The 15943-nt window shown below is 41.0% G+C and overlaps 1 protein-coding gene across 1 annotated transcript in view; it reads right to left on the bottom strand.

Moving 5' to 3' along the window:
- The window catches only part of CCDC158 (coiled-coil domain containing 158), a 46056-nt gene that overhangs the window by 1505 nt on the left and 28608 nt on the right, over positions 1–15943 (bottom strand). The window contains exons 15-24 of the mRNA XM_088133252.1: positions 15124–15282; positions 13997–14089; positions 10683–10787; positions 9034–9194; positions 7425–7475; positions 6542–6601; positions 5035–5102; positions 2983–3186; positions 1548–1571; positions 58–159 (exon numbers count right to left, since the gene is read on the bottom strand). Of these exons, the coding sequence (XP_087989378.1) occupies positions 58–159; positions 1548–1571; positions 2983–3186; positions 5035–5102; positions 6542–6601; positions 7425–7475; positions 9034–9194; positions 10683–10787; positions 13997–14089; positions 15124–15282 (1027 nt within the window). The remainder of the gene's footprint in view (positions 1–57; positions 160–1547; positions 1572–2982; positions 3187–5034; positions 5103–6541; positions 6602–7424; positions 7476–9033; positions 9195–10682; positions 10788–13996; positions 14090–15123; positions 15283–15943) is intronic.

The following is a 15943-nucleotide window of genomic DNA, read 5'->3' as shown; positions in this document are numbered from 1 at the left end:
TCCTAAAATGACCTTTTAACATCATAAATGTGCAAGGACAAAGCAAAATTCCCCTACCTTGGTTTTTTGACTGCAGTGTTTCCACAAGGTTTTGCAGATTCTCCATCTTATTCTGTAATTTCCTGCATGCATTTCCAGTGGCTTCCCCCGTTTGAATCGCTATGGACAAAATAGTCAGTCACGTAAACCGTCAAAGGTATAAAAAGCACACTCACCCACAGGCAGAACTGCCAATGGTAAAGGCAAAGGCACTGGGTCAGCTCACAGTTCAGTTTATTATGAGCATCACATTAACACTGGTCAATGGTGGATGTGTTGATCTTCAACATTACATTAACATTTACAAAGTTCTAGCTATTTCGGAGCCAAACTGATGGGACTGACAAAGCTCCCCAGGTTTCTACCCAAAGAAATGTCAGTCAATGGATTCAGAATGTGCATTGCTCTTTCCATGAAAAGATGTGTAGGGTGGGGGAAATGTTCTACCAGCCCTTTGAAGATTGAGGCTGTTTCATTTATCTCCTAAGAAAGAAGGAAACTGCTTAAGGCAATGTAATGAAATCTAAGAAGTGATGTTTGGGGATGTCCATCTGGCCTTCTTTTTATGTAGAGTGGATCTATGTCAATGGACCAGCCGCAGCTCCCTTATCATCTGTACTTGGGCCCCAAGTCTGCACTGGTTGTTTCTGCTGAAGAATATCAATGTATGCAAAACAACTACAGTATGTTTACATGATGGTATACAAGCATTTGAATCCATGTGGAACACTGGGAGGCCACTAAGGATCAGATTTGCATGAAATAGGAGCCAACTGAAATTTTACTAATTCCTAGCCCCACCAGGGCTGAGTCCCTATCATTGAATGAGTAAACGAGGAACAACTTGCAAAATGCTTGCCTGGGCCAATGCATTCCGTAAGAGTGGCTATAGTCCTGTTTCTAAAATCTGCCTCTGTCATTAAAAAGAAAGGAGGTCTATTCTAACAAGATCAGGGATCTGTTTAATCGAAGATCAAAGATCTGAAGATTCAAAGATCCAACGAAGGGCTGCTGTGGGGCCTTATCAAGAGGCGGAATTACAAGAGGGAAATGAATGTAAAAAGCAGAGTTTAGACGTGAACTCACAGGATGGTTTCTCTTCCCTTTCAGCCTTCCTCCTCCTAATCCCTAATCTTTAGTAACGGAATAAAGATATCCGCTTATGTTTCAGGGATAATTGAGCCAAAATCCCTGAAATGTTTTGTTCGTGTAGGAAGAAAAAGGTGACCATGATTACCCATAAAGTCTACCGGTCACTGGAGAAGAGGGATGGATTTCAGAATGAGTTCACACTTTACAGTAAGACAGAATGTAGATTGCTTAGTTTGACTTATTGTGTTGTACCAACCCAGACTATATAATGTAAGGGGCTTTCTTTTCTCATTATTTCTGTGCACTGGGAAAGAAAACAAATGCCCATTTTTCAGTAATAAAGACTGATTCAGAAACAGCTTTACTGGTCAACAGGAATGCAATGGGATGTTGGGAAAAAATAGTAATATACTTACAAGAAGAGGTGCTGAAGGACATACCTGTTCAGAAAGTAAAAACACACAATTAAGATCATGTTTCTGTTAACCAAAAAAAAAAAAAATCATTGCACTAGCTACTTCATTTCCCCCTCTCTCTATGAATTCTTATGCATGATAATTACACCATGGTATAGACCAGTCTTCGTCAAATTTGGCGACTTTAAGATGTGTGGACTTCAACTCCCAGAATTCCCTAGCCAGCATGGTGTAGACTAAATCTTCACTTGCAACTGCCATGAGGTCCCAAGTAGCTTCAGAGGTAAGCAACATGTGGCCCTCCAATTACTAGACTGCAGTTCTCATCTTTCTTCACCAGCATGCCAGAGTTGGAGTTTAATCTGTGTTGTAGCAAACATAGCCTCACCATGGAATGTGCACCTGAAATGGATTCAAAAGGGATCAGTGCAAGAATCCAGATTCAGACAGAATCCAGATGGCTCTTTGCCTGAATATGTCTAGTGAAAGGGAACTAACTGTCTTGTTGGGTAATTTGGTTGCAGAACTACTCCCTTCCAATAACTTAAGCTTATTGTTTCTCATTCTTAGATAGCAGAAACTGTGTGAAACCCCTTCAAATACTTAAATTGTGCTGACATCTCCCTGTCAGCCCTTCGAGGTAGACCAGGTCTAGAAACAGAAACTACAAGAAGTAGTAGAACTCTACTTTATTGATTTAGGCTCTAATAACAGAATCTTGAAAGCCTGACAGCATTTCCCCCTCCCTCCCTTCTTATACCAAAGAGAGTCAAAATGGGGCAGTCTTGAGTTTCTTTCTCACCCCTTCTGCTTTCCTGGGCTAAGCTGATGTTTTTGTAATGGCTGCCACATATTTTCTTCAGTCCATCTCTCTACTCCTCTACGCTCCCCTACCTAGTCATCTCTTAGACATACTTAGTTCTCAAAAGACTAACTTTTCAGTCCTCTGATTATTTTTATTGTCCTTATCTGCTCCTATCCCATTTTCACTGAAATTTTGTTAAATTCTATCCGGCCAGGGAGTTCTGAACTCATTTATGTCTCAAAGTATCCCCTTACTATGTCAAAAGCTGTATTATTTCAACAAAGGTTAAACAAACAAAAAAAGCATGATGAGTCACAGTAACATGGAATTCTCAAACTATGAAGTGCTGTGACCCTGTAATGCTTAAAATAGGACTTCTCATCATCTTGATATCGCAAACCCAGAAATCTGTTCTGAATGATACAACTTTAACTAAAGTTAAGTTCAAACCCTTGAGAAATGTAGTAGCTTGGGAATGTAAGACTAACAGAAAAACAGTCTTCCATATAAGGGATTCCCTTTCAGTTTTACTAACTCACTGGCAACATGATTCTTAGGGTTGCTTTGCTAGGAAGAGCTGGCTGTGTCCTCCTGAAATGGAGGACGCTTTGATGATTACTTGACACTTACTTCGACTGGAGGTTGAGGTTGTGGCTTCTGGGACACTGTTCTTCTTCAGACTTGACCGTCGTTCCAAGGAGGGTCGGGGAATCACCTTAAGGTCATCCAATGGAGCAGTTAGCAAGGAATGCACAGGAGACCTATCTTTGTATCGCTCATCTGAGGACGGTTTCTTTGAAGAGGTATAGCGAGCGGTAGAGATCATTTGAGACACTAAATGTAGCAAAGACAGGGTATGTTAAAAGGGAGCGCTTAACGGGACTTAAAGTTTCCCCCCCCCCCACCAAAGATTAGAACACAAGAGTGTTTCTTACAAATTTCAACTACCATTTCCAATGCTGACATTGTAGTTCCATAAGAGAATTTTCAACCACACTGATCTCCCAGGATTTGTGCTGGGCTGTTAGATCAAATTCCCCTCTTATCAATGGTTAGCTTCTTCTACCTGGGTGCATAAGTTGGCAAGGCTTGGGGCAACTTGTGTTTGGCTTCTCCCACTAGGACTTTCTCCATCAGAAGCTATCTTACCTGATGCTGTGGAGTCTTTGGTGCTCTCTGAGCTTGGTTGTTCACTTGCAGATGTTTCATTACCCAACTAGGTAACATCATCGGTGCTAGTGAGTGTGGGGTTTGCTCCCTGTTTGTATACAGTAGCTTGCCCTGCCAGTGTTGGTGTGGGTGTGGTTTTCTCCTTGGTAGTTCCTTGATTAGGGTATTTTTTTCTGCTTGATCATTTGTCTGTGGTTAATCCCTGCTTATCTGGGTGTAGGCTGCTGGAGAGAACATGTTCTGGTCTTTTTGTTTCTTTCTTAGCTTTTTTATTGTCTCTTTTGAATGATGTGTCAGTGTGGTTTATCTCTTTGTGTCTATTGATGGTTGATTTGTCTGAATGCTTCCAGGAATTCCCTAGCATTTTTGGATTTACCTTGGTCTGGGACGCTCAGTGTTTCCCAGTTAAAATTGTTGTTGAGTCTGTCCATGTGTTGTGAGATTAAGGAGTTTTCATCATGTCTTCTGACTGCTTGTTGGTGTTCATGGCTGCACTCTGCTAGTCTTCTGCCTGTCTGTCCCACATAGTAGCTGTTACAATCCTTACACTGTATGTTGTAGATGACTGTTTTGGTTTACTTAAGATGTTTTGGAGGGCTTTAGCTGGTTTGTGTGGTATGGTGATGCCATGTGGTTGTAATAGTCTGTTGATTGTTTCTGAGAAGTTTTTGATGTGTGGCAGTATTATCCTTTTCATAGCTTGTGTTGATTGTGCTGTAGTGGGTTGAGTGGTCAGGCACTTTTTGATAAAGTTGTGTGGGTATCCATTTTGTTGGAAGATGTTGTATAGGTGGTCTGTTTCCTTTTTCTGGTGTTCTGGGTTGCTGCAGTCCATTTGTACCCATCTGAATAATGTTCTTACACAGTTCCTGTTATGGGAGGTTGGGTTGTTACTTTGATAATGAAGCACTTGGTTAGTGTGAGTTGTTTTTTGATAGACTTGCATTTCTAATTTGCTGTTGTTTCCTCTACGGATAAGGATATCCAGGAAGGGTAGTGTGTTGTTACCTGATGTCTTAGAAGGATGAGCAGAATGTTCCTCTGGCCAGAACATCCTCCTGTTTGACTCTTCCAGCTGATCATTACATAATTAATTATTCAACAGGATGAAATATGAAAATCTGAATTTGGCATCATTCTTTTTTTATTGCAAGTCACTATTTTACATTGAATACTATCTTGGGTACTGAAGGCAGAAATCTAGCAGAGATATGGCTGGGTTCACATAATGTACTAAGCCATAGAGTAACCCGTAGTTTACAAACTACATTGGCATGAGTTCACAGAACATTCCAAACTCAACCCAAATGAAGCACCTTATGGGCTTGTGCAATATAGAATCCCAGTCACTAAATAAATGCATAGCAAGTAGTCAGTGATCATGAGGATCATTTATGTTCTCTAATCACATGTGAACTCTGGTTTCAAGGATCAGTTTTCCTGACTAGATCTGCATTAGTATTATTAAGTATCTTAGGCGTTCCCTTGTTTAATGCACAAGCAGAAGCTCACCACTGGATGTAAATGGGAAAGTTGCTTCTTGATCTTCAAGATCTGCACTATGTAACGTTAATGCATCCCTATGAATCAAACAGAAAAGAAAACAAAGTTGCCACTCTGCTTATTCAAGAGTCACGTACAAGATCAGGAATGTGGCCTTAGGTTATAAAAAAGGAAAGAATTACTTTGGAACCCATCAGTTTCACATGAGAAATCATACAATTTATTTAAGTACTGAGGAGCACATTACAGGAAGCACCACATCTTTGCAGAGACATTGCAAATAAAAATGGGCGATCTTCATCCTATTTCAGAAACAGACCCACCACATTCAACTGTATGCTCCCAACTGAAGTTGGCCAACCAGATGTTTCTGAAAGTTCAGAAGGTGGGAATAACGGTTAAAACATCTGGTCTCTTCTGTACGTTTGTTTGCCCATCTGATAAATGCATGTATAAACAACGTTTGCAAAGTTTGTGAATACTAAAATTCCATTTAATGGAATATGGGATGTAGCTATTCATGGGTCCACCATTAATTTATCAAACTATTTTTAACAAGCAGTTCTCAGCAGGCTGAATTCCATGAGTTAATTTTGGAAGGGTGGGGTGTGGGGTTTGTTTGTTTGGGACACAAGGCAAATGTCCATCCATTTTTCTGAGTGGAATAAAATGTTTTCCTCTTTGTTGATCATTATTAAACCACTCAGGATTCCCTATGGGACTTGGTTGTGTTCTGTGCCTCTTTTCCAGGCTATTGATCAAGGAAAATTTAAGCAAATATATCAGGGCATATGTTCATCTCAGTCACATTCAGTTGAACTAGACTGAGCTGCAGAGATGGTACACAAAAGATGCCTCAAGTTCTTAAGTCTGGAGAGGGAATCAGAGGGTGTAGAGAAGAGACCAAAAACTCTATAATCCAACATGTTTCTATGTATTTCTTGAACTACCATGAAATATTTGTGCTTTTAACTGCTCTCAAATAGCTAACTGTCCTTGGAAACTAGTATGCCATACAAATTCTATGTAATCCCAGGAGTTTTAACTGTAGGGTTTGTGTAGGCAAGGAGTGTGGTAGAAAATTTCTGGAAAACTCATTTGGGTTTCCTCAGGTCTGAGAGATCTAGCACGAAACTACAGAAGAAGAAATATATAATGCTGAACTTAAGCAGAAGAGAAGGCCACTTCTGTCTCTGTTGAAAAAATGAAATGATCTTTTCTATCTGAAATATTTGTCCCTTTGAAAATTGAAGATCTTAAAGCAGAATCCAAGTATGTACTTTGGTAGACAGACTTGCTTCTATCAGTGGAACAGGCAATGGTTTCTCCTCCCTTCTGAAGTCCACACAAATGCTTGACATCTACTGTGGAGGATTAAGGGACTCTCCAAAAAAGATCTGGAAAGGAGAGGAGCTGGACGTTCCATTCCACAGATGGTAATGTTAGAATTCTACCCTTAATAACATGTGATGAATTTGCTGTGTTGGAGGACGAAGCCAATGGTATCACTTCTCACCTGCTAAATGCTTCTTGCCCCACAGCCATCTCTGAAGGTAAATCTCTGACCGCAGCCTCCCTAAATTGAGAGACAGAACTCTGTGAAAGCTATCAAAGAATGTTGACTATTGATCAAATAAATTTGTGATGATGATGATGAAGCTATCAAAGAACCTCCTCTGGGAAAAACAGGAATGGCCATGGAATCCCAGGAGCAGTCTGCTCCTGGGATTCCATGGCCATCCCTATTTTTCCCAGAGGAGGTTCTTTGATAGCTTCATCATCATTATCACAAATGTATTTGTTCAATAAATTTGATCATTACAAACCAAACCAAGCCACTTTCTGAGAGGACATTGTTTATGATCAATTCAACCAGGACAGCTTTCCTTCCCTAATTATTTCTTTAACTAGCAGGGGCCCAGAAGCTAAAAGCACTGTGCAAGAAGACATTGCTTTCATCCCATCAGCCAGTAACTGAAAAAAGGATTTCTGAATTTTCCATTTTATAATAGGATAGAGTTGCTGGATCATTTTAGTGTTTTTTTGCGGGGAATGATGCTTTCCTAAAAGGGAACGTTTTCTGGAACAAGCGCATATATTTGTGGTGCAAGCTCTCCTTTCATTGTGGGAGAGCTTCCTACCATGTTGGAAACAGTGTAAGATGTATCTGTCAGTGTAACTGTAACTTTAACGTGGGATAATTGAAGAGTAAAGAGAGTATTTTTTAGTTGTCTCCATAACAGCATTTTGGATGCTGTTATGGAGGGTTAATGCTCAAGGATGTTTGGTACCCCATAGAAGTGCCTAAAAAACACACAGTGCTAGAAATGCAAAAAACACATTCTTCCATCTGGCTCAATCAGAATATTTTGATCTTCAAGGGAATTTCAGAGCCTCACCTGCAGGGGTCATGTGATCTTCTGCCAATGCTTTCTCTGCTAGGAAAGTCTCTGAATGGGGGTAGAAATGCAAAAGCCACATAATACATAATATTATTTACATCGTTTGGGTGGTTATAATTGTCTTATACAAACTGTGTTCCTGATTGGGAATAGGGACATAGCTGGGCGGCTTCATTACAGCATAACGTAGCAGTCTGTAAGTTAGCAGAAAAGGAGGCCAGCATAAAGTGTGCTGCCCTGATGGCCGAGCCATGGTCTGCCTCTGAAACAAGGCTGATGGTGGTGCTGTTCTTATGATTTTAACGTGGGACAAGTGAAAGAAAGTGGATTCTGCTGGATTCCGTTGGCTTTGTTTTCCCTTCCACCCAAGTCATCCACTAGTGGGACAAAAATCACCAATCAACCCTTCTCCTTAACACGGAATGGGCAAGGATAGACATGTGCTTTGAACAACAGGTCTCAACATCTCAAGTTGCCTAACGAACTGGTTGCAGATGGGGAGGTGCTCAATGCCTGTGACCTGTCAGTTGACTTTCTGAACATGGGTCTAGAACTCTTTTGAAAGAGCCCTAAAGCTGCGTCCAAATGTAGTCCAGCTGATGTCACAGGTGTGGGAGAAGAGCAAGGGATGAAGCAAAAGGGAGCAATCAGTAACAAGCAGGAATCTTCCTCAGTAAGGGAAAGGCAGTGCTAACAGCGAGTGGCCATGGCCAGCAGCATCTGGAAGTAGGCCACAGAGTAGACAAGGGGCAAGCAGTAGGCAAAATGGCCCCTGCAGTAATAAAAATAAACAGTGGAAAACCTGTAATGCACTCGCTGGTTGCAGATCCAGCATCGCACAGCTAACAGAATTTGGCTCTCTTTCTCATCTTGACCTGTGCAGCGCAGGTGTTTTGCCTAAGTACAAAGCCATAGCACTCAGCAAGTGATGCTGGGAAATGTAGTTCAACAACCTACCCCACTCCACAGACCGCTACTGCTGATCTGAGAGGCTTAAACAATTGCCCTGGGTCACCTCTATGATAATATGAAATTCTCCTATATGGAATCACACCATTTCTTCACCTAGCCAGATTTCTGTTCTAGGTGGGAACAGATCTCAACGTTTTGAGTTTCTTAGCACTGATACCAAAATTCCTTCAAAGGGAGATCTTAGTTATTAAACTGATGTAAGTGTATGTGTGTATACAGTATCTCTCTCCTTCTCTCCATCCATCCATCCTGCTAGAAGGCAGCATCTAGCTATCTTGGCTGATTTCAGAAAGCTATGCAAGATTGGATCTGGTTAGTACTTGGCTGAGAGGCCCATGAAAAATACCAGGGCATGGACTGGATGAGGGAGTTGAAAAAACATCCCAGGAGAAGACAATGGCAAGTCATTTATCAACTATTGCCAAGAAGACAACATGGATATGTCCATGAGGTAAGGAGGAAATGGGCTCAGTTTGGAAAATTTAATCTCAATGGATTAACACAAACTCAGTGCTGGTGAGGTGTCCATTGATGACTGTTATTATACATGGCAAAGTTCCCTTTGCCTATAGATCACTCATTTCCAAAATAAGATCCTAAACACAGAAGTTACCAGTATTTTGTCTATCCTTACAGAGTATTGCTCGTGCCTTCTATAAAGTCGGTCTCGCTGTCACTTTCTGTTTTGGGAAGAATTACAGAAGGTATTTCATCAATTGTATTTCGTAAGTCTTGAAGAAGTTGTTTTAAATCTTGCAACGGATCCTCCTTGGTGTAGCTAAGTTTGGATGGCATCTGAATGGAAATATGGTTTTTTAAAACATTCATGAAGGCAGGACTAATGAAACACACACATAAAGACCCTCCCCCCAAAACACAATTGGTAGCGATAAGAAACAGTTTAGTGTTTCATCACGTATTTTTTAAAAGAATCTGGAGATCTGACCAAATGACTGAAAATTATTATGTGGCTGCCATCACCCTCGGAACTCCTAGCTCATGGTAATACATATGAAAAAAAGATAATTCTTGCCCATAACTATTCAAAATACTGCAATCTTAGGGAATTAAAAATTTCCTCTACTCCTTGTAAATAGCTAACAAGTGCACTAATTTTAATGCATCTGGAGTAGCAACAACCTAATGAAAAACAGGAGTTGTACGACTGACTCATTGAGATAATTAATGAGTGCTGCAGAGAAAACTGTAAAATATAACTAGAATAATAAAAGTTAGGGAATTGAAAGACTGAAGAAAGACAGAAGAAAGGCAATCCAGAAAGCTGATGTTTCTGAACCAGTGAAGGAGAGCCTGCAGTGATACAAGGCATAAAATGTAATTTTGAGAAAACATCATGCTCTCTTCTTTGCTCCCCTGAAAGATTTCCAAGGTGGCTCACAACACTTAAAACCAACTTAGCAAAAATTTCAGATCAAAATGAAAAATGATACATCTTAAAGCTCCACTGCAGCAGAAAAACGGAAAGCCGCTCATCCTGGCTCCATTAATGAATCTCCACACCTGTACTGGAGCAGCCAAGCCATGATCTTCTGGAAAAGTAGCCCTAATGCCTACACAAAAAGTTTGAAGAATGGAATTGCCCAGGATGCAGACCTATAAGTGTGTGTTGAAAAATGCTAAAATTTTAGCACTTGCAGTTTAATAGAATGTCAATGATCTCAGCAGGTAGCAGCACCTAGTAAAATAACCGCTGAACTTGAAAAAGCTAAGCAGGGTCAGCCCTGGCTAATACTTGGATGGGAGACACCAGTAAATCTGTAAGTTAGGCCAGTGTTTCTGAACCTGGCTGGAGAATTCTGCAAGTTGAAGTCCACACATCTTAAAGTTGCTGAGGTTCAGAAACACTGGGTTAGACTGGGAGTCCCTCTCCCCCCCCCCACAAAAACCCCCCACCTTGAAGGAGGCAATAGCAAACTACTTTTCTACTGTTGTCAAAAGAACAAGGGTGTCTCTCCATGAAGTCACCAGGAGTTGGGCTCAACTTGAAAGTGACATTCAGTTTTACAGAGTACAAAGAGTCAAGCCACATCCTAATGGAAAAAGGTTTAACCCTAACCCTAACCTAACCCTAACCCTAACCCTAACCTACTCTTCTATATTTATTCCAGCAAACTAGATAGCAAATGTTTCAAGATGACAATAGTACCCGGGATGTTACTGCTTTATATATCACTGTTGGACTTTGGGTGTTTCCTAAGTGATATGAATCAATTATTACAGTTGCCATAATGTTTCAGGTTCCAGAGCAGATAGAGTACTTACATGAGAGAGATGGCCTGCAAAACTTTGAGATGATGGTGTGCTGGATGAGTGAGGCAAGTTCCTCATCAAAGAGGAACCCAGTGTGTATCCTGGTCCCTGCAGCTCCTGGGGAAAAGGATGCTTATGAATAAGCACAATAAAATTTGTTGAAAGGAAAGAAGCCAGAATGAAAAGCAAATGGGGAAGATGGTAGATCTGTCTTCAGTTGGATCTGTCTTCAGTGTCTCTGGGGTTGTACAGACACAGGTTCTGGATCTGACTGGGACAAGACAAGACCACACTGTTTCCAGATTGTTCTCCGATTCTATTCAAGTTTGTAAGACAGAAATAAGTAATTTGGATATCAGCCAAGCCTTATCAGAGTAGACAAGTACTTTTACTTTTCACTAGCTTCAACCTGGCTGATTTGCATTCTTTAGCTAACAGTTTCTTATCCCCCAACTCACAGCCAGACACAATTCAAAGGAAAAGTACCAAACAAGCATTTTTCCCTACCTTGTTTTTATAGGTAGTCCCCGGGTTAAGAACACCCAGGGTTACAGATGACCCATAGTTAAGAACAGAGCCTATTGTAGCAAAATTTGAGTTAAATACACAATGGTTTGAGTTCATGACACAACACTACTTACATAGTGTTATACAATAATACTGTTCCCGCTTCCATACAAATTCGACTTAAGGACAGACCTTGGGAACGGATCTCATTCTTAAACTGGGGACTACCTGTATTTTCAACACCATTCTAAGTAAGTATATCTTAATGCTGTATCAGTGTGGGTTCCTAATAAATATACAGCCTCTTCCCCTGGCCCCAAAATCCTGATCCCTTTCCTGTTTACCCCTCTAGGTTCAAGGAGAGGGCTTAGGTAATTAATTGATATTGTATCATTCTCTCCCAGACTAAAGATATGATAGGTAACTGGCTGATATCTAACAGGACAGATTTGGCCCTGTTTCTTTTGTCTATCATCAGCTAGCTCTAGCCGCATGTCCCCACAGTGCTGTTCCTCTTCAGTGCTCTTCTTCCAAGGGCATGCCCTTGTGTATTTAGGCAAGTCTTGTCTAGGTCTTACCCAGCATCTCATAAGTCCTAGTTAGTGGAAATTGCTCAGGTTTACCAGTCATCCTTACTCTGGATAGAAACCAACAGTCCAATATTGCATCTTCCACTGCTACCTAAAGTTGTCTAATCCACTTTGGCCATTGTAGCACCTTTAGTTGCCAGCCAGCTCAATTACTCAACTGCTTCTCTCCAGAATGTTCTCTGATCTTAATGGGTCCTCCTGGAAGCTTCCAAGATCTCCCTGTTTATGCCAACTTTGTTTCTGCCCATCCCTCTCCTATGAGAAGCTAAATTAATTCCTATTCTCAGTCTCACTATTATCCAAAACCAAAGCAGCAAACTAAAAGAAGACAGTTTCTTTGAGTTACTCTTCCTCCTCCCAACACCCACTTCAGAGTTTACACGGATGAAGGGATCTGTGACTAGTCAGCTCCAAACCATGGATGACTGCTGGCTTGCCACACAGGGAGCTATTTGATTTAGAACACAACAAGATGTTTAATAAAGACCAATATTGGGACCAAGTTATCCAAATTCAGATGCTAGCTGTGGGCCAAACTACCCATTCCTAGCACTGTAATGCTAGGAACATGTTTGTTTCTTAAATGTGTTTATTCATGTGGTTTGGCCTGCTGTCCCCATATCCATTCAGGGTGTGCTGTTATGAAAACTAACAATGTTAACTTTGTGAAAAGGAGCAGCACTCCTCATTTTGCACGGTGAGTCATCTGAATCACCTGCCCACAGTCTCTTTTTACCACCTACTTAGGACAAACACATTAGTCTTTACAGCAGCCAAATGGGCATAAATCTAACATTAAAAACTATGATGTTCATAAGCTTTCAGGAGGCTACCACCTCATAGAATATGTCGCTCAGATCAACTGCAGCAACAAGTTTGTTAGTTTAGCCTCAGCAAGACTATTTTTCCCCTTCACTGTTCACATCAGGCCAACAAACTAGGGAGTGCTGAATAGCTATTGCTGTATTCTTATTTTACATACGTTTGGATTATGTAGAACAAGAGTTTTCATGGCCTTTTGTATTAGTCTAGCTGATCAGGAAGAAGGAGGAGGAGGAGAAAGGGAAGATTTTATCCCAGCCTTGATACAAGTCTTTGTGGTGACTTACAGGAGTTTATTCCCAACAAGAACTCCATGAGCTGGGTTTGGCTGAGAGAGAGTGACTGACCCAAAATCACCCAGGGAGTTTCCGTGGCTGAAGGTGGACTTGAACATGCATCAGTCCAGTCCCAGCCCAACATCTTAAACATTAATCCCACGTGGCATCATATGCATATGATGAAATGAGTCCCAGTTCATAAAAGGTTCTGCAGTAACACTTGTTCTATTATTCAATCCAGTGCATCTCTGTTCAGAGGAAGTATTTTTAGTTCCTTGGAATATACATCCATGTAAGGATGCACGCTAAGGGCTCTTCCTCGTGGCTGCATTAAAGTGCTTTCCACCAATCCTTGAGGTAGCAGAAAAGTCTGCCAGAGTATTTTGGCACTGGCTTCATTGCTGAGCCTGATTTTGACTCAGTAACAAAGCCGGGGAGTGTTGCTGACCTTAAGAAAATCGATAGGTGGATTCCCTTGGTTCTGATTGCCCACCCACCAAACATCTTGGCCCAGACTCCGCCCCTTTTGCTTATGCATGCAACGTCACAATGCATTTACAAAAGAGGCGGAGCTTGCATCACAACAGCACAACGCTGCTTTAACCATTTGTCCGCCTTGACCCTCCCACAGACACCTCTGCTCTTGTCCTTCCCATTCAGGTGTTATCAATTTCTTTGCATTGTTTTTAGAGATAAACTATAGGTTTAATTCCCTTTCATCATAATAATCAAAGCCTCTATAACATGATAATTAAGAAGCTAGCGCACAAGCCTCACCCCTACTTTGACTTCTGAGTTTTCACCTACCATTCATCTAGCATTTTCAAGCCTAACTTTGCATAGTGGCTTGAGTTTCATTAGTCTCACTGAAATCCATTCAAGTTACCCAAACAGGGTTACCCTAGCTTTTTTCCTTTGCTAATTTTTATCCCAAATAGCACTTTATACACTTCATGAGTATAATACTGGACTATAAGCAAGCCAAGAAATTGCTGGTCCTGAATGTAGAAACCAAAAGACTCACGCACCCCAAATCTAAATCCAGTTGTAATAATGGATTCTGTGATTCTGAAAATTAATAAAGGTTCAGACATGGTTTTAAAGCACTTCAGCGAAGCAGAAGACTTACTTTTACATCTAAAGTGTGCTGAAGCTTGAAGCGCATAACTTCCTGCTCCTGCCGCTGAATGATGCACTGGCATTCAGCAAACTGCAGAGATGCCTGTATGAAATCAGGAGTGGGTTATTTATTATTGGGACGCAATGCGGATTTGCATACAGTATTAGCCGTAGCATTTAAGACATGTAAGTAGTTTCCTGCTATCTAGAATGGTGTTGAGAAAACTAAGAACCGTACACTAACTTGGGAATCTAACCAACTCTGCTATGGTTCCTAGTTGTCTCATACAAAAGACAAATCCAACCCCATCCATTTAAACATATCGTATTGATTCCATAGTAGTAGTAGTAGTAGTAGTAGTAGTAGTACATTTTAACATCAAAGATGGCACACAGCTGAAGATATTTCAATTGTCTTTTCACCTTCTCATGGCCTGTCTGTCACATCCAACCACCCTATCAAGACCAGATAAGAACTACAGAACAGCAGTGAAGAACTTCATCACCAGACCTAACATCTACAGTGTTTGAGTTCCATTAAAACTCTAAGGATACCATCCAGGAAGTTGAGGAAGATGCAGAAGATACCACACCACATTCAGGAAGGAGTTCAGCTTGGTAAAAAGCAAGAACTGAAGGAGCAGTGCCTGTCTGGCAGATCAATATTTCCCATCCCTAGCCCTACTAGGGAGAAGAAAGCCGGACCCAACTTCTACACCAGATCAGAGCCCTAGTGACAAAGGTTGGGGCATCAGGAACAGGTATACCGTCTACATTTAAACAAAGACAATCTAATGGGCAAACCCTCTTTGGATAAGAAAAAAAATCTGGCTAAGAGGATACCTACAAATAGATTTATTTCTGTCATTCTGAGGGGTGTCTGTAGGGTGAGGTCAAAAACATCAAGATGACGGCCATGACTCTGTGATCAAAGCCCCACTTTGACACATGTTAAAAAGGGGTGGGGCTTGGATCACACAGTCAGGGCTGCCATCTTGACTTTTTTTACTTCCCCTGCAGACCCTCCTGGTTGTTCTATTGGTAACTGTTTTGTTTTAAAACATTATGAGCTAAGCCCCCCACCTACTCTTAGCACAAGTACTGAGAAGAACAATTTGATGGGTTAAGGAACCCTACTTTATCTAGAGCAGCTTCCATTGTCACAAGTTTGTCTTTCAAACGTTTATCCTGTGACTTTAGGATTTCTAATTCTCCAGCCAATTTGTTGTTTAAAGCAGCCATACAGGTCAGCTCATGGCTTAATCGGTTCCTCTCTTCTTTCAGATAATGCTTTTCCTGTATAGAGAAGATAGAAGAAATACAGCTGATGCGAACTGTTGCAAAACCTTGAACAATGAACAGCAACTACCACACGGCTTTTGATTTCGAATGGTGACGTCTAACAATAAATGTCCACAGGGTTTGGTAAAAAAAAGTCAAGATGGTGCCCATGATCAGGCAATAGAAGCTTCACCTGTTTTTTATGTGTGTCATGACCATTTTGAATTTTTTTTATCATACCTCGTAGACACCCCAGATCTTGATGGGCTTTGGTCATGTTGTGATGAAATGGGCAGTTGACTTTTCTACGTGAGAATTCAGAGAAACTGTCTTGTACTTTGTGATTGAATGCTACTTTGGGAGATGAAATATGTTAAGTCAGTGGTTCTTAAACTGTTTGACCCAATTATCCTTTTTCCCAGTCTTGAACAGAGTCATTACCCCCACAAAAAAACCCAGACTCTGTCGTTTTATACAAGCATTCCAGCAGCAGCAGTCCCAAACTGAATTTTCAACTCACAAACAAGCAATTACGAATTACTCCATTACCCCCAGGATACACCCAAATTATCAAGGTTTAAGAACCATTGTGTTAAGAGGTCATGGTTGATTCAGCAAAAGTATAAAACAAACCTTATTGGGAGGTGGGAGCAGCCTATCTGTTACATAGAAATAT

The sequence above is a fragment of the Python bivittatus genome, unplaced genomic scaffold (assembly GCF_059951505.1).
Source record: "Python bivittatus isolate LINGU-HERP-01145 unplaced genomic scaffold, Pbiv_v1 ctg000070_np1212, whole genome shotgun sequence".
Taxonomy (NCBI): Eukaryota; Metazoa; Chordata; class Lepidosauria; order Squamata; family Pythonidae; genus Python; species Python bivittatus.
The sequence above is the reverse complement of the archived record's forward strand: the minus strand, read 5'-3'. Positions and strand labels throughout refer to the sequence as shown.